Source organism: Struthio camelus, chromosome 6 (assembly GCF_040807025.1).
Source record: "Struthio camelus isolate bStrCam1 chromosome 6, bStrCam1.hap1, whole genome shotgun sequence".
NCBI lineage: Eukaryota > Metazoa > Chordata > Aves > Struthioniformes > Struthionidae > Struthio > Struthio camelus.
The window spans coordinates 12,356,545-12,381,390 of record NC_090947.1 but is presented as its reverse complement, the minus strand read 5'-3'; the positions used below and the strand labels follow the sequence as shown (position 1 = coordinate 12,381,390).

The 24,846-nt window shown below is 37.3% G+C and overlaps 1 protein-coding gene and 1 long non-coding RNA gene across 2 annotated transcripts in view; one reads left to right on the top strand and one right to left on the bottom strand.

Annotated features, from left to right (window-relative positions):
- Window positions 1-22,475, bottom strand: part of DNAH7 (dynein axonemal heavy chain 7) — a 121,640-nt gene extending 99,165 nt beyond the window's left edge. Inside the window, exons 1-15 of the mRNA XM_068948272.1 lie at window positions 22,316-22,475; window positions 18,079-18,144; window positions 17,446-17,539; window positions 17,181-17,334; window positions 16,750-16,843; window positions 15,704-15,884; window positions 15,248-15,323; window positions 11,488-11,613; window positions 9,775-9,894; window positions 7,866-8,049; window positions 6,070-6,249; window positions 4,520-4,795; window positions 3,517-3,644; window positions 3,253-3,331; window positions 764-988 (exon numbers count right to left, since the gene is read on the bottom strand). Coding sequence (XP_068804373.1) covers window positions 764-988; window positions 3,253-3,331; window positions 3,517-3,644; window positions 4,520-4,795; window positions 6,070-6,249; window positions 7,866-8,049; window positions 9,775-9,894; window positions 11,488-11,613; window positions 15,248-15,323; window positions 15,704-15,884; window positions 16,750-16,843; window positions 17,181-17,334; window positions 17,446-17,539; window positions 18,079-18,144; window positions 22,316-22,330 — 1,998 coding nt within the window. The 5' untranslated portion in view covers window positions 22,331-22,475. The remainder of the gene's footprint in view (window positions 1-763; window positions 989-3,252; window positions 3,332-3,516; window positions 3,645-4,519; window positions 4,796-6,069; window positions 6,250-7,865; window positions 8,050-9,774; window positions 9,895-11,487; window positions 11,614-15,247; window positions 15,324-15,703; window positions 15,885-16,749; window positions 16,844-17,180; window positions 17,335-17,445; window positions 17,540-18,078; window positions 18,145-22,315) is intronic.
- Window positions 22,476-22,639: 164 nt separating this feature from the next.
- On the top strand, window positions 22,640-24,448 carry LOC138067706 (uncharacterized). The gene is made up of 3 exons (XR_011142085.1): window positions 22,640-22,905; window positions 23,001-23,150; window positions 24,226-24,448. It is a non-coding gene; the product is annotated as an uncharacterized lncRNA (long non-coding RNA).
- Window positions 24,449-24,846: the final 398 nt, after the last annotated feature.

Genomic DNA, 24,846 nt, shown 5'->3' with positions numbered 1-24,846 from the left:
AATGTACGATCTCAGACAAAATGATGATGAGACTAGGAAGCACAAAAAAATCCAAACCAGACAGCTACGGTTCAGACAGTAACCGTAGTGTATCAGCAGCCTAGTAATTATCAATTTTTGTGGAGAGACCACAGCACTTAGATAATTTATAAAATTTACTGTAAAAGCCCAGTAAATGCAATGAAAAATTCTGAGAGAGATAAAACACATGTAAAGTGTAACAAATTAAAAAAATGCAAATAAAACAAACATAAATTTATGTTATAAAACTGCATTGGCTGACATTATCCTAATAGCAATATCACTTATAAATGAATGTAGATAATTTTCATTTGGGAGTTGTTGTAGAACTTTCATTGCCCTCAGTATACTGCTGCTGATACCAAAGGGACTGCTCATGTGCATATATGAAGCCATTCACTAGTGTTTAAAGGATATGAATTTTAAGATTTCACATACAAAAAAACTTTTGTCAACAGCACTGGAACTTCTGTAGCACAGGGCTTCCAGATCAAGTGCAAAATGTGAAACGTGGCTTATATTGGAGAATTCACGGACATGCGAACAGTGAATGAGTAGAAAATAGACAAAAATTAGTTAATATAAGGAATAATATAACAACTTGTACTTCTACTTTGAACTTCTTTTTAAAATAAATGGGAAAATAAATTAATAGATAATATTCCATTTGATATGATTTTATGTCATGTATGTCATTTAAAATTAGTAACTCAAAAGCTTTCAAAATGCTGTGACTACAAACCTTAAGACCCTCTTGAAATTGTTCTGTTTTTTCTTCAATTATCTTTTTGTGCTCTTCAAAAATATCTGGCATTCGCGCATACCATTGAAAAACATTATTATTGAGTCGAATATCTGCTGCTGAAAAGTGGACATATTCGATCAAGAAAGCAAGACAATGTACAGAATCCACTAATCTCTGTTCCAACTCAGGCATGTCACATGTTTCTACTTTCTGTATATAGCTCTGGGGAATAGAAATTAAAAGGAAGACATACTTTATGCAATTTCATGTCAAGATAACGCCTGAAATAGTTACCATTTAACTTTAAAAGCTTATTTTTACTAGGAAGAATAAATTCAGAAATACGTGATCTGAAAAGGGTTTTATCTGGAACGGTATTAGCTATTGTGACAGGGCACATGATGTCTTAAGCAGATTGCCTTACCGTATATGCTATTGAATAAAACTCAAAACAATGTCTTATGCTGTATGTACAAAGACACAAAGCTTTGGACTAATTTTAACCAATCCAGTCAGCCCTTCTTAAGTGTTACAAGTTTTGGAAGAAAAGCATGTTGCTACCAAGGAAAAACTAGTCAAATAAGTACAAGAGAAAAGACAAAGACGTTTCAGAAAGAGAAGCACTGGATGGCCCAACATAAAATTAGGTCTTCCCTAGAGGTAAGAATATAAAGAACACAGGTATTGCACCCATTGTGATAAAATTAACAATTATGTTGTTCTTTCAAATCATGGAGTTGGCAGTAAACTGGGATGATACATGCAGTGTTCTGTACGATCCTCTTAACAGAGCAGCAAGACAGCCCAGTTTACAAGACATTCCGAAATTAAGTATTCTGAGAGACTCCTAATGAGGAAAGAGCTGTATTAGTAAAAATGTTGGCCAGTTGGACAGGTCAATAGCATACCAATGTAAAAACTACTTTATATCAATAACCTGAAGCTACAGAAAAAAAAAAAAAACATGACCACACAATGTGGTATCAAAGTTTTTAGGTGGGGACAAACTGTCCAGTAAACCTATGCTTCTGCTCTTTTAACAGTAGTTTCTATGCAGCAGAATACACTCATTGTTCTGGATCTAGAGAAAGCTGGCCTTTTAAAAAAATATCTGAAATGAAGATTCACGCATCTTTCCAGCAATGAGATGGAAGAATATGAGAAGGGGTTCAATACTAGCATACTGTTGTATGCTATACATGAGAACATCTAATTTGTTTTGTGTGCAACATAAAACCACAGCATTAAACGTTCAGTATTTTAAAGGGAACGTATTCCAGCATATATTTCAACTACTACTTAATATTTTATTTTTCATTTGAAAAAAATTACTCCAGTTATATGCTGCGTTCAACTTGACCGCAGCAAAGATTCAAAGCACTTAGGCCCAAATTCAGTCTACCACTCGAGTGCCCACTTCATTTTAAACACGCATCTAGGTTCCAAATATCGAGAACACAGAACAGAACTTTGCTGAACAGCAGGAGACTTAGACACGTGATATACTTTAAGCGTGTATGTAAGTGCTTTGCTGGAGTATATCAAATCAACAGCAGGATTTTGATTGCTGAAGTGGTAACTGTAAGCAAGGATTTTAGTTATCAAATCAGAAACTCTACATCTGCTAAATTTAAGAAGATAATTCAACACAGGATGTAAAGGCAAAATTCACAAACGTTCCCAGTGAGTGCTTTTTAAAGTTTTCTTGTGAAGGACAAAACACCTCTAAGTTCCCTGCATCTCAGGTTTCAGGTCTTTAACTAGCTTAGGATGCTGGGAATGTATATTTAGTCCTTAACATCTAATTCAAGTTTTTGAATTTAATTCAGGAGAGCCAATAAATATTTACTGTTTAACTATACTACCTGCACAGCAGCCTGGAGAACATACTCTAAATTAGGTTCTAATGGCATGTTGCCCATATTACATAAATTCTTGTTATCTTCTTATGCTAACTAGATGGAGATAAATAAAACTGTGCACTTATTCCAAGCCGTTATGCGTGAAATAGATATTTCACGAAAAGCAGTGGCAAAGCTTCCAGGTAATGCCTGTACTGCTAACTAAAACAGGATTAGGTCATGGGCTCAACCGCTGTTGCAGTAATCCATACTGCTTGTTAGCGTGCACCCCTGCATAGTTTTGGTCCATGCCAACCAGCATTCTCTCCAACAATGCCAAGGTACTGTTCAAGTAACAGCAGGTTTCAGGAACTCTGCCACATAGGCAGTCTGGTTCCTACCATGATGTTTTGATGGGAAAAAGAGTTTACACATATGTATAAGAGCTAGGCTGTGACATCTGGCCTCTTGGTCAAAGACGACCTGCCCCTTTTTATTTTGTAATACAGATATAGCACCAGTGACTTTAAGAGAGCCAGAATCATATCCATAAAAGGAGACAACTTGGATGCACTACTGCTTAAGGACAGAACAGTGCTATTGGTAGCTACTTCTTGCTTGGACTCGTGAAAAGGAAGAGAGTACCTTCAATTCCATTAGTTCCTGTGTGTTTGATGGAGTAGTAAGGGCTTTTTCTGATATTCTCTCAAACTCATCACATAGTCTGAAAAATATGTAAAATAATTTGTTTTAATCATCCTTGAACAAATAACAAACATTTACAACAGCAAAAATGAGATTAAACATAACAGCAAAAATGCAATTAAACATATGCTTTAAGGATTACAAAATTCAACAGTGGAAACAAAATTAAGTACATTTACATAACATTCTCAGTTTAAGAGTTACCTCAGGCTTGTATCTTGATGATCTTTGAACATTTTGGCAGTCATTTTTCCACAAATAGTATCTGCTCTCTTTGCCAAAGCACTTACCAATTCATCACAATGCAACTCAAACATTCCTAGACGGAGGCACTGCAATACAAATTTAACAGTTACAGAACATCTCACAGCTTTACCTTTTCTCTTTTACAACCCTCAGTGGAATGTCAGGGACCTCACCTGAGAACTCAGTCAACTCAAAAAATATTCTTAAAACTTTCCAGTGAAGAAGGCAAAGAAAAAAACTGCAGTTAGGAACAACTGTTATTCTGTGTCTGGAAGCTGATCTTTGTAACACACTTCCTTCTATCGCTTTCTATCTTGATAAATATTGCTCCTGCCTCATTACAGGAACGGCATGTACTCTCTGTAAGGAGGCAGCAGTGAACGTTGCCTGGTGAAATTACAGAGCTTGAGATAGATCTAAAATGCTTTAATTTTATTTTGATAAAGGCTCAAGGATGAAACATGCCTCATTATTAAAGGGGGACTTTGTTGCTCTGTCAGCCTCAGAATCCAATGTTTGACTCGTGGGCAAGTGAGCTTGACTTCCATACACAGAAGCACTCAGGAAGGACAGGCCTGTGCAAACTAGCTTCTCTAGAACTCAGGTTCACATTGAATGCTAAAAAGGATCACAAAGATCCTCGGAAGGAAATGGGAGGTGGCTGGACTCATGCTTCCTTTTAGGCCTTGACATCTAGGAGGAGCATACCCTGAATACCTTCACAAGTCCCAAAAAGATATATCTAGTAAAAAGAACCAAGTCTCACACAAACTGGGCAAAAACACCCCAGAAATGGTTACTCCTGAAGAACTAGCTCTTTTTCTGGAAAAAAAAAATTTTTTTTACTTCACTTCCATTATTTCAAAACTAATCATTATCACCTTTGACTGACAACATTCTTAATATAAAATCAACATTGAAGTGATGTCAATATCTCTTTATGAAAATCATTACAATTTACCTTCCTGAAAGTATATCGTATGTCCTTACTGAGTTTCTGGTATTTAATAATTTCTCCTGTTATTTCTTCAAAGGTATGTTCCTCTGCCAGGAACTTATCAGCATCTTGTTCAGCTTGTTTGTTTATCAAGAAGCTGTACTTATCATACAGCTTGAGATGTTCCACAGGTGCAGCACTTTCTTTGATAATTTCTTCTCGGATCCTTTTCCTATGTTCCTCCAAGACCTCTTCCAGGATAACAGGCTTCAAAAAATCTGATGCAGACTCATCTTTAGGCTTTGAAAAAAACACATTTTCAAATTTCAGCTATGTACATGGCTCATTTATCTCACGGAAGACAAACAGTGTATAAAATTTAATTAAATATTAAATTTTCTAATTAAAGTTTGGTTTTAAATCTAATTTTTTTTATATACAGCTATTTACACTCTATTTCCAAATTTTTTGTATCCTAGATTATACATATCTGTGTCCAACAAATAAGAAAACAAAGCTGCTTCATTCAGAAATTCAGAAGTCCACATACTAATCCACATTAAAAAAATATATATCAAAAATTTTAAATATAATCTACATTGATTTTATCTTTGCTGGAGAGCCCACACAACTTCAGTTTTGCCATCAACTGATGAATATGTAACATTAGAAACATGGAAACATTAGAAACTTCCTGCAAGTGTCAGAAGCTCTGAAGGTCTGGTTTTCATGCATTTACACATGCTTGAGATACTTATTTTCATTTGTCTTCTTGCAGGTTATTGATTAGCTCTCTTATAAAACACATCCAAGCAGAAACTTAGGTAGTAATGTTACGTGTTTAACTTTAAGCATATTGACAAAAATGTTGAGGGTCGATATCTTTTTTTAAAATTCAAGCTGGTGCTAAACAGAAAGAGCAATAGGATCTCCAAATGGTAGTTCCTCAGGAAAAAAGAAACATTTGCTCACTAGGAAATGATCAAGAGTCACTACGGGACGTTCCATTGACTCACTTCATAGTAAAAACTAATATTGAAAGCAACACGCAATTCCAAATCAAACAGGTGAAAAGTATTTTTCTTACTTAACTTGGATAATTTCCTGTTTGACCTAACATTTTGATTTAGTTAAATGCATATAAAAATTTATATTTAAATTGCTTAAAAATGATGGTTTCGGATTTTTTAAAGGCTATTCTACTCACAAAATTCCATGTTTAAGATGAGAATATCCTTTCCAGTATCAAAATAGAAGGCATTTTCCAGAACACTGCAGAACTGTGTTTAAAATTTAAATGTATCAGTTTTGGTTTTAGCATGCAATATCTTTCTAGGAGTAACTGAAGATAACAACATATGGAAGAAAATTTTTTTCTTAGCTTTCTATTTGCTTAGAGAACAGTGATTTTGCCTTTTACTAATAAACTTAAGATGATTTCAAATGTACTAAAAGCATGTTATCATATAATTGTGTGAGTTCTGACAGGAGGACTATTCCTCAAAAATACCTAGGAACTAAATGCTGCAACAATACAACGAGAAAACAAAAACATGAAGGTTGTAATTTCTTACCCATTTAGAAAATAAGTTGGTCTCAACTCTTGGTATATCACTGAGAGCTTTAATCATAAGAGTATAAACATTCAGTAATATATCCTCCCACTCATTAAAGTCAGGTTCAAATTTAACGCAGTCATTCTCAAGCATTAGCCTCAGGATGAAACCTGGGTGTTCATAGGCACGGACTGATTTCTTAAGAAAAAAAAAAAGGGGGGGGGGAAGAGGGAGAGAGGGAGAATGGGAGAGCAGGAGAGTTATTAGCTAACTGAACTCATGCAAGAAAAGTCAAAGGATCATTAAGAATTACTCCTGTACGTGCATTTTAAATTGTTGGGATATTTATTGCAAAAGACATGCCATAATCATAATAAAATTATTTGTGCAAATAGCAAGTATGCCTGATAAAGTTTACATAAAATTGACAACCATTAATATCAAATGTAATATGTAATTTTTTAGTAGGCACAAGAGGCATCTTCTACACACTAGCCAAAACTTTTATAAGGTTATTGTCACAGACTGAGGCAGAATAGCTTTATAGTGTTAGCCCTCACAATTGTAGTAATACAGGAATTACTATATTACTATGCTGTACTATAGTGTAACACATGTATTCATCCTCTGCAGTAGCCGCTACAAACCTACTTACTTTAAAAGAGCTGCTTCCAATTTTACTTGCTACACAAGAATCTGATCCACAAAAATTAATCTGAGAAGTATTATGACAATTATATTTGTGCTACAGAGAGTAGTCTCTTTTGTAGCATGGATTCTGATGTATCCCAGTATAAGAATTTTCATATGCCCTAGCCCTTGGTGGCATAATTGGATTTTTCATCATATCTTTAATTTGGATCAGACTTTTCTCAACTTCCCTGTATCTGCCAACATATTCTAACCATTTTTAAATATAATTAGGAAGTATAAGGAAGAATTTTATCACCATTAGGTAGCATAAGATTACTATTAGAAAGCATAAAATTTAAAAAATAAGCACATATCACTAATGATCATATAAAATAGTACTGCAGACATCAAAGCCTACTTAATTCAGAAGTATATATAGCACTTTGGGGACAGTAGGTCAGACTAGTTACTAATTACGAAGGACTGAAAAACATATACTCTATCGCCATAGCACGATTCCTTACTGCCTTAGATTCCCTGCCTGTTTTTCCATCAACGCTATCTGGAGTTGGAGCTCTGTGGATATTTGAGGGTGTTAAGAGAAAGCTTAACAAAAATCCAGCTGTGTTCCAAGACATCAAACATCAAGGAGAAATATTTATCTCCATGGTAGACATTGTGTGAGCGCAAAAGGGAAACTGTTCTTTCTTTACTTACTTTTTTTGCCTGAGAACTATGCTACCAAATCATGTAATAAACACCTACAAAGAGCAGACAGGAGATGCCTGCATTCTCCACAGGTGGGGATTATGGACAGGTGGGGATTATGGACAGGTAGCCCTAGAATAATGCAAGATACACGTGGCCTATACATTAATGAACTTCTACTGCAAGTCTTACTGACTGCAGTGTGTTCTTGAGGTTACCAAATGTAAAATATGTTGATATTTCCCTTTTTACATGACAAAGAAAAGGGGCTTTGTGATATTTTAACTCCATTTAATAAATAATGCACCCCTAAAATAGTCTTCCCTTTTTTCTTTCCCCTAAGAAGGTACCTGTCACCGTAGTCCATGCTCTCTTTAATATTAAACTTTTCAGAAGAAGTAGAATGAAAAGGAAAGAAATTGTATGCACATGGACCAGCAATGTTGCTAGCATGGGTATAAAGGACTACTTACTGCAGGTTGAACAATTAAATCTGTAAAGTCCTGAATTGAATGCAGAAGTAAGCTTTCCAGTTGATGAGTCATTAAAGTGGCAGCACAACTGAAGAAAGACGCTACTCCAGGGCTGTTGGCATTGCTGGGTACTTGCTTTTTTCTAATACCTTGGTAAAATATATTCTGCACTTTTGGAAACCACCTTAGAAGAAGACAGTATTTTAAAGTTTTTAAAGCGATTGGCATGAATAAATCCAGGTTTTTAAGTTAATTACTATATATGCATATACTACAAGCAGTCAAAAGATACACTTGGGAAACTATAGCTTTACATGAGTAGCTCATGTGGTAGTATCTTTAGATTTTAAGGAAGCATTTCTCTGCAAATGTTACCCACTATTATGGAATCACATTTAAGATATAAGATATTATGATGGATAAACTTGCTATCTTGCTTTTTTCTCCTATTTCTCAGGTCAACAGAGGACAGAAAGGCTTCAAAGGCATCACACTCAAGTCCCAGAGGTAACATAGCTCCTTACACATCCTTGTAACTTCAGGAGATGCTAAGACTGAACAGTGAAAGCAGTCCAGAGGAAATTCTGCCCAGCTGCCCTTTGCCAAAATGAAATTAGCTCTGGTATGGGGTCTCAGAAATAGGGAGGAAGAAATCACTTGAAGTGTGTAGCCTTCAGCTAACAGTACAAAAGCATCATCTGGGTCAGGAGAAATACATCTGAAAGTAGTAAAGACAATATGCAATAAAATCATAGACAAAGGCTGAAGTAAAAACCTTTTAAGTTCATAGCATGAAAAATATAAGTACTTGGGAATATAGCAGTGTCTACAGTTGTTTTGTTCGATACAAATCTGAAATGGCAGAAAAGTAGTAATAAGTAACTGCAGGAAGCAAGGAAGCATTATTGACTAAATAAACATCAGATGCACACAATCAGTACAGTCCGGCTACCAATATCTGGGGGGAAAATAAAATTAAAAATTTTGATGCTTTATTTGAAATCCTGCAGCATACTGAGTGCACTGCTAGAAAAACTGTTTTATTAGCTTCTTCCAGTATCTCAGACTGGATACATAAACCTACACCCCAAGACTTTGTTTTTAAAAATCTTAAACTTAATCTGCAATGTCAATGGATCTTAGAAATATGACACTGTTCAGATGACTCTCCTCTCAGAGAGAGCTACAAAACTGAGTAGATACAAACTGAAATAGCAAACTCAGCATTAGATGTTCTACAGATACTAGTACGGTACTGGCTATGCGATATTATGTTCATCTGAAGTGTCTCTCTAACAAGAGACACTTTCTTTGTATGCAGCAGGGATGCAGCAAGTCTTTCTATATAAAAAGTTCTATCACAGTTTATATTTTAAATTGTCATATATTATTTATAGTGAAAATACTGTATTTTTTTCCTTCCTTCATTTCTCTCTTCAGCATTCAATATTTTAGCTGGTTTCAGTAGGCTGACAAATTTTAAACTGGAAATCAAAATTAGGGAAGTTTTAAGAAGTAGACCTCCCTTAAGCTAAAATACTTCCAAAACATCCTTCCAAGAATAGTTATTAGAGCACAAACGTGTCCTCAAAATAAAAGTTTTTGTCATAATACACTAAAAACATATACTCTTAGTGTCTCTTTAAGAAGTGAGCACAGTATATCACTCCAAAATTCAGAACAAAAAAACTGCCTTTGCACAGATCATTATAACATGCTAAATATTTACACAGCTCTGTTTGTCTGTAGGCCTCATAGTATTTTACAACATGGCATCTCTTTCTTAAATGTGCACAATTAAAATGGGTCATGCCTTCTCCCTCTGCAAAATTCAGACTTTCAAAAATGTAACATGGAGAAGTTGAAGACATCCCTGTAACTTAAATAATATGGATACACTGGATCATACTTCCTAGATAGAATCGCTTTGGAATTTCCAATTTCCCCTATGACTTCAATCTGGAAAGATGACACTTCCACAGCTTCCTGTTTATTGCGAAATATTTCTGTATCAAGAAGGCGTAAATCTCTGAAACAGAATATGACATAAATAGTTTAGAATCACATTTGCAGTACTTTGTTATTCATTCTCCTGTTTCCATAGAACCTTTTTCATATTCCTTATTCAAAACCCATTTAAAATAACTTTACTTTTAAAACACTTTCAAAGATAAAGTTATGTTCAGAAATTACCTTTTATTATTTCAGAACAACCACGTGTAAGCACTGCAGTACTGTTTGTATGCGTGATCTTAAACTGAAGGCATAATTACTACATTTGAGCATACGAATAAGTATTCCAGAATTAGAGTTTCTGTAAATGGTACTCATTATATCAAGGGTTATAACTAAAAACTGCTGAATGCTGTAAATAGCATTCCTTTCTAGTACTCAACAGATTTTATAAATATATAAAACAACGTAAAATTAAAATATAAGCATTCAAACTTAGCTTCAAAATCTTTTTCAATATTTATATTTTAAAGACAACTAACTGAGCTTGGTCTACTACATAGCAGATGCAACAAACAAAAAAACAAAAAACACTCCCTGCAAATTGTTAGAGCAATTGCCCCCCCCCCCCCCCCCCCCCCCCCCGGCCTGGATGGATGAAATTCTCTTTCTAATCACCAGTCAAGAAATCAGCAAGCAGTTTGGTCTACCCTGGAAAGCAGAAAACAATAGGCCACCTAATGTCTTTTCTCCTTGTTAATCAGTTAAGAGGAGAAAAAATGAGAGCCCTGCTAAGCAAGATATCAACCCTTCTTTTCCTGGGAGCAAGGAAGACAGACTGTTTTGAAAATTCTAACCTAAGAAAAACCACAAAAAAGCCTCAAAGTTAAACAGAGACTAAGGGACTGTAATGAAAGCAAGAAAGACTATTTCAAAAACAGAAGTTACATCCAAAATAAATTATTTTAAAAACATATCAGGAGCAGGAGTCTTGCCAGAGTCTGCAGGATTAAAAAAGAGGGTTGAAATAAAAAATAATAAAAAAGGAGGGCTTAGAGAAGATAAGATCATAGCAGCTCTGTTCTGGAACTTTGCTGCACAAGGAACGTGCTGTTTCAAATTGAAGTGTCAGTGGAATAGGCTGCAGAAAAAAAATGACAAAAAGCAACATATTGCCAGGTTCAGATGATTTTCTTTAGAGCTTGGGTGAAATGCCAAGTGTGAAATAGCTGAACTATTAACTTTAAGGTTAAGCTTCTTGGTTAAAACTGCCTAGATATCAGAGGAAAAGATGACGGCAAATGTGACATCAGTTTTCAAAAAGTCAGTTCTGGAGAAGTACAGATAAGAAAGCTTGACCTCTATAGAGGAAAAGCTGGCAGAAGCTCCTCAAAGCATAAAGCATAAAGTTGGAGGGCACATAGACAACTATAATATAGTGGTGATAATGGTTTTTGAACAAAGGAGTCATATCCATGATCAATGTCCAGATGCATATAGTGAAGCAGTCCCAAATTCAATATGGTGACTTAGAAATCTTAAGAAGCGTTCAACCATTTTTTCCCTACATGGATTCCAAAATTACTGAGCATTGTTAGAGCAAATACAATCTTGCCAATAAACATCAACCATGAGAGCTGAAAATCTAAGAGATATAAATAGCACTTACTTAAACGAAGTTTCCCATAAATGTAGAACAGCTAGTATTATAGGATTTATTGCATGCAAATCTTCTTTTATGTAACTGCACGCTGACAAGAAAGACTTGTTCCACGGTTTTGGCACTACTTCAATTCTACAAAACAAGAACCACAGCAGGATAAATGTAGCTGTCCTAAGAACCAAAACATTTGTACATCTGCTTTAAGATAATCGCTTTGCATCCCGGAAAGCTTAAAACTGAAGAGCTAAATCTAGTCTTCTGCTTCTTTATTTAGATATTAAAAATACTGTCCCTTTTGCTTTAAAAATTGTTAATCATAGCTGGCTGTCATTTTCTATGGCAGGTGATTTTACTGTTAAAATACTAAGTATTACAATTTAAGAAACATACACTTCAACTATTTTTGTTGTAACACAGACTACGATTATGAACTTCTAACTATAGTTCTTCAGTAACGATTGCACAGCCACGCTTAGGAACCAACGAGAGAACATTTTTTTGTATACATAACACATCACCTTACACCCCTCTCCACTTGTAACTTTCTCCATGTCTTCCTGAATGTTCCTAGAACCATGAAATGAAGCATGATACTCTAACCTCCCTCAGATCCTTCTGCCTCTCATCAAATCTCAGACTGATACTAGGTTTCAAAGGTGAGGAAAAGGTTATGTAGAGATGTGATTATGTAAGACTTCACTTTAAAAAACTCTGGTTCCAGATGAGCAACTTTCATTTCTTCTTTAAGTGGTCTCTGCATAGTCACACCATGAAATAACCTTCCAAATGGTACTATCCTGAACAGAAGGTGGGAATGAAGTCCTAATTAGAGCCTAAACGACTGCGCTGTGGTACTGAGTATCAAACTTGGACACTGAATCTAATGAGAAGAGTTTTGCCAATCTGCATGTGAAAGGCTGTTAAGTGAACAAGTAAGGAACAAAAAGAGATTAAGCTATCCAAAGCACAACTCAGTAAACACTTAAGAGATTTCAGACAAGCTACCAAAAAGCATTCAGCTAGCCATTTAGACACCTGGGAGCCTTTAACACCGTAAATTTTGGCCAGTACAGTAACTCAGGCACTTAACATTCTGCTACTGCAGACTTTCTTGGCAGCAAGAATTGCTGACCACCTCAAACTGAGGCAATATCTAGTTAACAACTTAGGTATTTCCCTATTGGAGTTTATTGACAAGCCTCATTCAACTGGTGTGTTGACAATGTGCTTACTGCATATAGGCAGCCATTTTCATTCAAAAAAAATCCAAACATTACTGCAGTAGGGCATGGCAGTTATGAGAATGCTCCAAAAGGTATTCCCACTGAAAGAATCCATCAGCAAAACTGCACAGTCAGTAAGTTCATGAGAAATAATACCATGAGGCTACTCAAACAGAAATGATAATCTTTCCTATTATTTTACAATGACAAATAACTAATTAGAAATTATTCAGACACAAACATTTTGTCTCTCCTCTAAGATTTTGCTTTCCTAGAGTGAAATTATTTAAGATGGTTTAAAAGTGAAATATTGTGGAGAAAAAAAACAACAGTAATAGATGGTAGAAGAAAAATGACTGCTCTTCCATATATGGACAAACGTAACCTCAGTTTACAAAACAGAACCACTTTTTGTTTCCAACAGAAGAGCATATTTCTAAGGGAAAAGCAAAAATGTTCTTGAGAAATAACTCATGTATTTGTAAAACTTTTGCTCCCATCTTCATAATTAACTACTATTACAAAAAATTTCTGATATAAAATAAAACCTTTATCCATTTCTAAGTGAATCTGTATTCTATAGGAGGTAGAAAAAGTGCCTATAGGAAGTTAAGGTAAAAAATTTGAAATTTTTCTACATCTATCTTACCTATTTATTTAGAAGAAAGTTTCATACTTCAAGTACTGTTAAAGGAATAAAACTGTTTTACCAAATGATTACTATTCCATTATGATAATTTTCTACTTTTGGATTTCACAGAATCATAGAACGGTTGAGGCTGAAAGTGACCTCTGGAGATCATCCAGTCCAACCTCCCGACTCAAAGCAGAGTCACCTAGAGCAGATTGCCCAGGACCATGTCCAAATGGCTTCTCAATATCTCCAAGGATGGAGACTTCACCACCTCTCTGGGCAACCTGTTCCAGTGTTCAGCCACCTGCACAGAAAAAGTTTATTCTTATGTTCAGATGGAACTTCCTGTGTTTCAGTTTGTGTCCGTTGCCTCTTGTCCTGTCACTGGGCACCACTCAGAAGAGTCTGGCTCCGTGTTCTTTATACCTTCCCTTCAGACATTTAGACACATTGATAAGATCCCCCCGAGCTGTCTATTCTCTCAGCTAAACAGTCTCAACTCTCAGCCTTTCAGATATTCCAGTCATCATCTTTGTAGCTGCACTTGCTGCAGTAGCTCCATGTCTCTCTTGTACTGGATAGCCCATAACTGGACACAGTACTCTACATGTGGCCTCACCACTGCTGAGCAGAGGGGAAGAATCACCATGCTGGCAATGCTCTGCCTAATAGCAGCCCAGGATACTTTGGGCCTTCCCAAGGGCATCTTGCTAGCTCACGTCTAGCTTGTTGCCCACCAGGACCCTCACGTCCTTTTCTGCAAAGCTGCCTTCAAGCCAGCCAGCCACCAGCAAGTAACGGTGCGTGGGGTTATTCCTCTCCACATGCAGGACTTTGCATTTCCCTTTGCTGAACTTCATGACCTTCCTGTTTGCCCACTTCTCCAGCCTGTCAGGCCCCTCTGAATGGCAGCACAACCCTCCAGTGTATCAGCTATTCCTCCCAGTTTTGTATCATCAGCAAACTGCCCCATCATCCAGATCATTAAAGATGAAGCTGAACAGTACTGCACTCAGTATCAACCCCTGGGGTACGCTGCTAATTACTCGCCTCCAACTAGACTTCATAGTCACTGAACACAAACCTCTAAACTCGGCCTTTCAGCCAGTTTTCAATCCTCCTCGCTGTCTGCTCATCTAGCCCATAGTTCATCAGCTTAGCCATGAGAATGTTATGGGGGACAGCGTCAAAAGTCTTACCGCAGTCGAGGTGGACGACATCCACTGCTCTCCCCTTATCTACCAAGCCAATTGTCTCCTCATAAAAAGCTATCAGTATATAGCAGATTTTTTAAGACAAACGTGAAAGGAATGTAAACAGTCCTTTCCCCTAAACAAAGGCCACATTTATCCATTACACTTTGGATGTTAGTGCATACTGGAAAACCCATACAGAAAAGGTAGGCATCTATTAATGTTTTTACTACATATTGCTGAATTGTTCTGAGGAACAAAATAGTCTGATTTGTGTTGCTGTATTGTACTATGTTCTTAAACCTTAAGCCAAACTGACACCATCTGCAAATAAGACAGAGTTTCACTGAAATCAGTGCAGATCATGTCATTGTTCCGTTGAGTACAATGCAATTTACACACAAGGAGTCAGCCAGCTATATCCCATTTTCAAATGCTGTGGCATTAAATCTGAGACTTATAATCAGTTAAACACTGCAAAGGAAAACTAATTACCAGCAATTATTGAAGGTAGACACATATTTTCCAGAGTTTCCTCCAAAGATGTTGCACAATCATTATTTGAATTTATGTAACTAATAACTCTTAATTACTTTTACTATTTTCTTCAGGGCTCCAGCTGACATTGATTGCCTCTGCTTAAGCCTGTTCCTTACACATACTATTCTATTCCATTGCTCTCTAGTCAGTGTTTTCGAATAAATACATTTTCTTACTCTGCACGATGAGGTAGAAGAAAATCTTTCCTCTTCTCTTCATCTTTTTCCCTGGCGTCTCTGAAAACAAAGTCAACTAGAAAAAGTGTAAAAAATAAGCCAAAACATAAATAAACTTAGGAAAAGAATAAAGACAACCAAAGGGGCTAAATGCTCAACTCATTTAGATGAGCAGTTTTACCTGGATATATATGAAAAGGGATTTGATAGAAAGCTATACTATAAAAGAGGAACGTATAAAAAAAAATGTTTAAAACAAATCTTGAGAGATCATAAATACTGAGTAATATTAGCTTTCAGCATTATAAGGATAAGAAAATGTGACTATTCCTTCTATTAAAATGTGCATCAACACAGGAAGGTACTTATGTAATGCTTCAACAATGGTCGCTGTCAACAGTGAAGAGTACTCAACGAATATTTCTGAAATTCAAGAGTAAAATACCAGACATTTACCTGTAGCCTTTTTTACACTCAAAAGATAGTCTTCTTTTATTTCCTCAGACAGTAGATGTATACTTTCCTCAAATACTTTCAGATGCTGTGGAATTAAAGCTAAGATATGGTCTAGCCATGATTCATCCATTGGGGCCACATTTTCTGTATCAATTCCATGCTGAATGTAATGGCAGTAATTCTGCGGGACAAAAGAATAAGATCTCTGGTTAAGTCTGGTACTAGACAGTCAATGCTACTGCAGGTTTAGATAGATATATGAGCTCACTTACTAAAAGTAAATTTAATTAGTACTAAGGACTGGCTTACATAATAAATTGTATGTACTTAGTAAATCTAATTTAGAAACCTTAATCAGCCTGTCAAAAGCTTCCAGGCAAAATAAGGATAAACAGTTGAGATGGAAAAACAAGGTACAGAGACATATGCTTTATTACAGTTCTCTGAGGAGAGCTAAGTACTAAAAATTTCAGTAAAGAACAGATATAACTTATTGAAATCAGATTTAAAATAAACAAACAAACAAAACAATTATGGTGAGCCACCTTTCCTTTGCTACAGCACTGTTTCAGTATCAATCCCTTCCTTAAATTAAACTTTCAATATATACTCATCTATCGTAGCATTCCAGTCCTGTCATTGTTATCCCAGAGATCTAGGTCTGGACCACATACTCTAAAAGAAATCCACGCAGCCTACAGAGCTTCATATGGATATAAAATGTATGGCTATTGCATTGCTCAGAAATATATGGAGCAATATGAATGTATAATCACAAATGAAGTACATTTGGCTGTATGCCAGCATTTAAATAGGTATGTAAAATACATACAATTTAAATTGATGTAGAAAATCTGTTAGCAAGCATTAAAAATTAATCTACATTATCAAAAAAAAATTAGAAATAATATATTGAAGTGAAGCTAATAGTGGAAGAAAATGTTACTGTCAATCATCTGTCATGGCATCAATCATCTTGTCTGTATTTACAATAAATATCTGCCTTTGTATTTCATTTCATATTCTAGAAAAGCATCTTTGACTACCAAAATGTCTTTCTCTGCTGGTGTAGAAGAACTTGCTCTTGGAGGCTGGGTTCCATCAAGGGATGGAAGCTGCTCCTCAGTAGGATCTTGCTGCCTAACAAAAAAAAAAAAACCAGCACATGCATCATGTTCTTCAGATACATAACCAACCTACATGTCAGCTGCACACAGACAAAACAAAAAAGATAACTGGCACCATTTTACATGAGTTTAAGACATTCTGATGCAAAAAGAACACTGAAGCAGGTGACTAAGTTTGTATTTTTACCTGCTAAGGTTCAGCATTTAAAGCTGGTGATACAGTTTACAAATCAAAGGTACGTATACAAATGTATTCTTCAAATTTTTTTTTTTTTTTACTAATCTGATTTTTAAATTGGATTCTTCTACCAAAAAGGAAAAATACATTATTTAAAGATAAGAAAACTCACAATAGAATGTTAACAAGAGCACTTCTGAAATGTTCTTTTTTTTTCAGATGACTGCTTTTCCGCAATTTAGAACTTGACGGTCCAGCAACTGCTTCATTATCTCTAAAATCCTGAATCGCGTGTCTCTCCCATCTCCAAAACTCCAAATATTCTCCTTGCAGAAAATATATTTTGAAATTAAGTTCTATGAACCCAGAGTTCAAACATGTTGTGCATATACTTAAGTTTCTGAGCGATTTTAAGTCATACTAAATGTTAACCTTACCAGGTAAATATTTTTTTTTTACAGGAAAATCATCTGATTCATCATCTTTTTGTTCTTTCCTCAGACGGAATGAAGGACAAGCCTGCTGCCTTGCCTAGAATAAGTATTTTATATTTTAGTTGTATACTCGCTGTAGGTCCTGTAGGTGTGTGTAGACTAACACACACCTTAAAACATCTTAAATATAGTAAACCAAAGAAACTATAACCTAATATATAGCTGTAACAAGACAGCATAAAAATCGCAGCATAAGCTATCATTTATGTGCTGCCCTCACATTCAAAATATCCAGAGCTTGAGAGAGAAGCATATTAAGTTTATATGCAAGCATTTATTTACTCTCTAGTTTTATGTTACTTAAATATGTTCAAACTTGTTCACATACTCTACTTTCGATATTTTCCAAATAATGAAATATATTTCCAAATATTGAGAGATAGTGTTCCAAATACAGATTACATACATAGGGTATATAAATATAAACACACACACACACACATATATAGAGTACAAAGAGAGGGAATATACACATTATTACACTTCACCATAAATTTAAATGAGAACAGTCTTTAGCCAACCATGCTCTGATGCATATTTGAAAATGAAAGCTTCCAAAAAAGCCAGCAGAACTACCTGAGGCAACTGTGGTAGAAACTTCACTGCTCTCTTTGCCGATTTCCCTTTGTCATTTGGTCTGGTCTTGAAAATAGAAGGAAAATCACAAATAAACATTTAAATTACTAGTGAATTTCTGGGAAGATAGAAAAGTTTTCAGAAGTTACAGAGTAGCAAAATAAAATACAGTAACTTTTTTTTCTAAAAATACCACGAAATACTCCTAGACATCATTACCTTAATTGTGCTTCATGACAAAACAGAAGGGAGGAAGAAAAAAAGGAAAAGGAAAAAAAAAAAAGAAAATTCAACTGCTGAAATTTGTTTTTTCAGATTGGAGGCAAAAAAGGGAAGAGGAATTACTGACCATTCAGTAACTGATATTCTTCATAATACATTGCTTCTGTTGCATACAATGTTATCATATCCTCATTTGTTCCCTCCCTTCTAGGGCAGGGCAGGAAAGAAAATGGAACATGACAGGACAGGCATTTCTAAAGGAAGTTGGATTTACTAACTGTTTAGGGAAAATTGACACAGTAAAGGCATCAGCAGTGACATCAGCGCCTAAACCTGTGGATGAACTACCACTTCAGTCCAGCACTGACCCCTCATCATCAGACATCAAAACCATCTCCCAAGAGCATCTTCTGACCATACCCAGAATTCTGGATAGCGTGTTTTAGCAAGGTACAGCACCCTACAAACAAATAAGACAGTTTAGTTGTAGAATTTTTTTAAATTGTCTCTAACAGGAGTGCTTTTAGTGCTTCTTCCTTTCCTCCTCCATTTCACACCAACACCAATGCTCCTGCCACTGCCCATACCACCTCTTTTCATGCTGTCGCACTTGCGATAGTACTGCTTATCTATGCCAGAACTGACCTCGTCCTGCTTTGGTTCTTATGTAAAGGCTACAGAAGGGAGGAAGGACTCAAAGTACAGGAAATTTTTGCAGACATATCTGAGCTATCCTTAAATAAGTCAGGTCGGATGCCATTTGCTAGTTGCTATGGCATGAAACTCTCGGAAGCTCTAGGCACTTAGATGTTTACATAAATTTTACAGTCAAGAATACACTCCGGCAGTACCAAAGCTAATCAAAAATCAAACCAAGCCCCAAAGACAATCTCCTTCAAACTACAGGAATTTGGTAGAATGACAAAACATGTATACACACACACACATAACAATCTCTTCAGAAATTGATGTTATGCAACTAGGTGGTCCAACTTATGAAAGGGGAGCAAATTCATTCCAGCTCTAGGAAATTATTCTCTTGAACAAGACGGGGAGAAACTCCTCGAGTACCACAGGCTGCGTGAGGCAGAAGTCATACAACAAAATGTTTTAGGTACCTTTTTTTTAAAGTTGACAGAACTACTTTTAATGAACAAAAGATCCATCCTCCCCTTTCCCTCTCCAAACATGCTCTGGCTCCTTTTATTAGGGGAACAGATATTAATGCTATCATTCAATACATTCTTTGGCCACCTTGAATAGAAGAGATTAAAATGCCTGGCAAAGCACCAAGCGGGCAGGTCCTGATATTTTTAATCTATCTTTTTGGCTATCACAAAAAAGGTGACTAAGGACTTTGCTGCAATAATCACATATCTCTTTCAAGCCTTCATTTAATTCTCTTGACATTCTGTCTTCCAGTTAGGCACAGCCCATGTGCAAGACTTTTTACATACTATAAATCTCTGAAATTCTAATACTCATACAAGTCTTGCAGTCCAGAATGGCAAAAAAGCTGAACTTATTTCATCATAATCAAGTAATAATAGCAATATGATCAGCAATACAGAAAGATTTGCATGGCAAATCTGCTTTTTGTCTGGTAATTGAAGCAGTTGCACCTCTACTGGGAAAATATGAAATCATTTATTTTTCTGTAATGTAGTATATTCAACTGCAAAACGGTCCACACTACAAACTACATAATAGCTACATTCTTTTGTAATACAAGCATGAGTACATCTCCTAATTAGTGCATCTGTGCTGCATCATAACACTAATGCTTGCCAAGCCAGTTAGCCTATAGAGCCTATGTAGCCTGCAGACAGAGTTTTTTAGCTTGGATGCAGTGCTGCACAAACACAGCAATCATTCAATCACAGGAAAAATTACACTGAAAAGGACCTCTTGTAATCCAGCCTCCTGCTCAAAGTGGTACTAACTAAAAAGTTAGATCAGATTGCTCAAGGCCTCGTCCAGTTGAATTTTGAAAAATCTCTAAAGGTACTGCCCCATCGAGCAATCTATTCCACTGCTTAACCATCTCATTGTGAATAACTTTGTCCTTATACCAAGTCAGAATTTCCCTTGCTGCAACTTGTGAGCACTGCCTCTTGGCCTTCTGTTGTGCAGCACTGACAAGAATCTGGCTCCACCTTCTTTATAATAACTTCAGGCAGAGGAAGACAGTAATTAGATTCCTCCACTGCCTCTTCTTCTCCAGCCCCCTAACCACCTCAGTGGTGATCTGCTCTGGACTCTGGTGCTGGATTCTCTCTGAAAATACAGCTATCCAGCTGCTGCACCTAAGCTGGCTCATGTGAAGTCAGCTTAGGTGGTTCTAAACCTTGAGTACAGGCATTCTCTTTGTTCTCCCCATCTCACACAATGAGACTGAAATCTAAAACTTACTTTTTCATTAGGCCCAGATCCTAAGGCAAAACGGTGAATATAATCTACTACCCTCTGAAGGGATGGACAGAAAAAGAAAACTGCATAGGAGAAAATGCTTTTGAAGTCCCAAAAGAGTACTATCCACTCCCCTTCATGACAAGGGCCATAGTCTTAATCCTTAGACCATCCAGGAACACATAACAGAAACATGGGTATTTGTACAAGCAACAGGAGCAGAAGATTGACCTTTTCTTTGTATACAGCATTATATAGCTTTTTTTGGATTTTCTGTTGGTGGAAGACAGAGGATGCAGTGCTACAATTCATACCTCTGAGCAGCTGCTACTGATAAATACTGTGTTAAAACTAGCTGCACTGAAGACAGCACCAAGATTCTCAAAGGTTATACTGTAAACTTACTATTGGCAATAAAATGTACTAAAATGAGAGCCCTGGACAGCGAGGACAGCCTCAGATAGCTATGAGTATCCAGCTACCCTTTGAATATGCACCTCAAGAAGAAAAACACACCAGAAATAAGAAAAATTGGTCAACTTCTAATCCGCTGAAGTTACTGAATATTTCACTTCAAATATCTCAGAAATTTCATTAAACATATCTGAATGAGGATATCAGAAACAAATGAGAATAAGGGTACAGGATTGACTTAAAGCAACAGGAGAACAGCATGATTTAAGAGGGCAAATTCTTCCTTGTAATTACATTAACTAACTACAATCCAGTCAGGCCACTAGAGAACGCAAATTAGTATCAGTTAATGCCCAGTGAGTTAAAACCATGTTCATAGTTAAAGTTGCTATCAGAATTTATGTTCAGCATTTAAGCTTCCTCCAAGTCTGGAAATAAACTGAATTAATAACAATCCATTCATGGGCTTAAAAAAAAAAAGTGATTGCAACATAACGTTTTATATCAAATTAAAGACTGAATTTGTTTCTGCACTTTATAATGGGATACCTATAGGAGAAAGCTACTCTTTCTGAAAACACTGTTCAGGAACAGCAGTCTAAAAAATAAAGTCTGCTTATCTGCTTAAACTTGCACTGCTAAACTAATTAAAACAAATCTGAGCAGCTGCAAGGCAGACTGTGTTCCTTCTAGAAACCTGAGTCAAAGAGCTGAGAGCACCAGACGCTGCACTTCCATTTCCCTGCAGGGTACCACTCCGCAAGCAGCCCGCAACTAAGGAGGCAACGTGCTAATACCTTTCTCAACAAATTCGGTTGCGCCCCGCCAGCTCTCCGGCTTATAGAGCACGAACGTTTAATTAAATGTCAGGGAGAAAAATGCAGTTTCAGAAATGTAATTCAAGCCGGTTATTTAAACCAAAGTTAAAAGCCAGTTTTAAGGAAAAACACTTTTTAAATCGCTACTAAACCTCCTCTGGGGCCAGGTGCACCCGACAGGCGAAGCACTTGCCTTCAGCCGCCTCCCGGCCGGCACGACCCTGGCCAAGGCGGGGCGGTGACGGGACCCCCCCCCGCTCCCCGCCCCGGCCTGCCGGAGCCGGTCGGACGCTGCCGCCTCGGGGCTGAAGGAGGGGAAGGGGAAGCAAGGAGGAGGAGAGACTCCTGGCTATGCCACCTGCAGCCTCCAGTACCTGCTCGGTGCCCATGTCTGCCGGCTGCGGCCGAGGGGAAGGCGGGCGGGCGGGCGCGCGAGCGAGCGAGCGAGGGCAGGAGGGAACGCAGCTGTGTTGGGGCGACGCCGTTGCCTAGCAGCGGTTCCGCGCGAGCGCGACCGTTAACGACTACCACCCTCCCCGCGCGCCAAAGCGAATCCCCAGCGCACAGGTGCGAGCGGCGCGGGAAGCTGATTGGCCCTGGGGGGCAGAGTGGGCGGGGCCGAACGCCCCCCCTCCCCCCCCCGGTCGTGAGCGTAAAAGCGAGCGGGGAGAGGAGGCGCCTCTCTGCGGGCGCGGCTGCGGCGGGCCGGGCTGAGTCCTCGGGCTGGCTTAATGCCTCACGGAGCGCGCTCGCTCTCTCTCTCTGAAGGACGTGCGATCACGCGTTTCAGTGCTTCAGTAGCAGAAGCGGTATTTCCCCCCCCCCCCGTGTGTAATTCACCTGTGTCTAATGGCGCTTGCTATGTTTTGTGAGTTACAGCTGCGGAAATGCGAGTTGCTGCTTTGTGACAGCCTTCGTTGTTTGAGGAGGAACGTCCCCTTAATGTGCTGAAATTAACGAAAAGGTTACAAGCTCAAAAGAGATCGTTCTTAGCTTGGTATAATGAAGTTTCATGTAACTCTTTTTTTTTTTTTTTAACCTACTGCAATGTATTTTCAGCTACTGCAGGTTGAATTTCAACTTTGCTGTTGTTACTTCACTGTGAGAATGAAATTGTCTTCCTGCAGAAAGTCACTGGACTCCTGATTTCAGGACAATAAGGATAGTTAAGTTGCTTCAGATAGCATGTACAATTCACACCTGTTGGAAGTAAGTATTCCTTCTGATCTTTCAAACTAACTGAGGGGTTTGAATGAGTGGATTCTGCTGCCTGTTTTCAGGCCAAGCAGTGAGAAGTGTATGTTCCAACTAAACATAAACAAGAACTTGGCTGCACTTTCGAAAACGTTCTTAATACCCTCTAATGGCCTGACTATGGTGGGTATTGTTTAAATGACAACAATGACCTGAGATGTTTCAGGTGCTCTGTCATGCAATTAGAAGTCAGCCTATGGCATGCACTTATACACTTAATGTTTAAACAACTTTCTCCTCCCCTGCCCCCCAACACAAGTAGCTAAACCAAAGAACACAGGAAAATGTAAATCGCTCTCACTGCTAGTGAAAATGCAAGGTGTTGCCTGACTTATGAATTTGATGCCTCAATCAATCTCAGTACAAATATGTGTGTGGTATGATTTCTGCTGTGATCAACCTTGGATTTCAGATGGGTAGTTTGTGTGAATACTAAAGGAGAGGTTTTGATGGTGTTCACATGAGTAACGCATGAAGAGCAATCATGCCACAGTTTACAGGGGAGTTAACCTCCTGGAAAATCCCTATAAATGAGATCTGATTCAGGCCTCTTACCAACCCTGTGAACTAGACAAACAGCATTATAAAGGTCTGTTAAGTTTAAAACTCATCACATGTTAAACAGAAAAGCCCCTTTGTTAAAATACCACAGGCAAAGAGCCATTAGGCTATTTTGGCTTTATGCAGTTGTATGAAACTCAAAATTACTTGGAATTCCCCATGTATTGCTAAAACAGCAACAAAGCTTGGTTTTGATTTTGAAATGAGAAATACCCTACTCAAACATATCCCAGGAAGGTTCAAACAAACTGTATGCTATGCTAGCTGTAACATGTAACAATCTAGCTAGAAATCATGGAAAGGGAAATCTTGCTATTTCTCTTTGCAGTGAATGATCCAACTATTAGAAACTCTAAGTACAAAAGGTAGTAGCATGTTCAGTGCACGCTGACGTATCTGAAAATTCTTCTGGGCGTTATGATTCCTACTGGTAGAATGTGACACTTTATTTTTTTCATTATTTGTTTAGGAAATTGGAAATACCACACCTGCTTTTACTATTCAGAGAAGGAAAGACACAGCTGAGTTGCTAAACTTAGGAATGTTATAGAGGAAACAAGTTTTCTGTATGCGGTATTTTTCACTGTCAATAGAACTTTACAGGGAACTAAGATGTTCTACGTTGTTGTTCTTTTCCCCTTTTTTCCCCACAATTGACTCTTTTTCTGAAGTGACCAATTAAACACAGTTTATTTACAGGAACATAAAAACAGTTGATTTCAATTGGTTTGTCCAAGGCCACAGGAGGATACAGTGGAAAAAAAATGGCGTAGAGCTCTCTCTATTGTATGTATTTGGATCAAATCTCACTTTCATACGAAATCCCATCAGTCATATCTAACAGCCCAAGTCTAAATCTCCTTTTCACCAGTAAAAATGAGATCAAAAGGATAAACCAGTGAAAGAATGAAAAGAAGGGAGTACACAGAATAATAAAATGAATACTCCAAAGCATCTGTTCGTTAAAACTTTACTACAAAAACAGAGCACTTTTTAAAAAAAAAAAAAAAAAAAAGTCTATTCTTACCAGACAGAGTCTACAGAACATAGGCATTCAGTATCATATAGTTCATATATTATCAAATAAGAT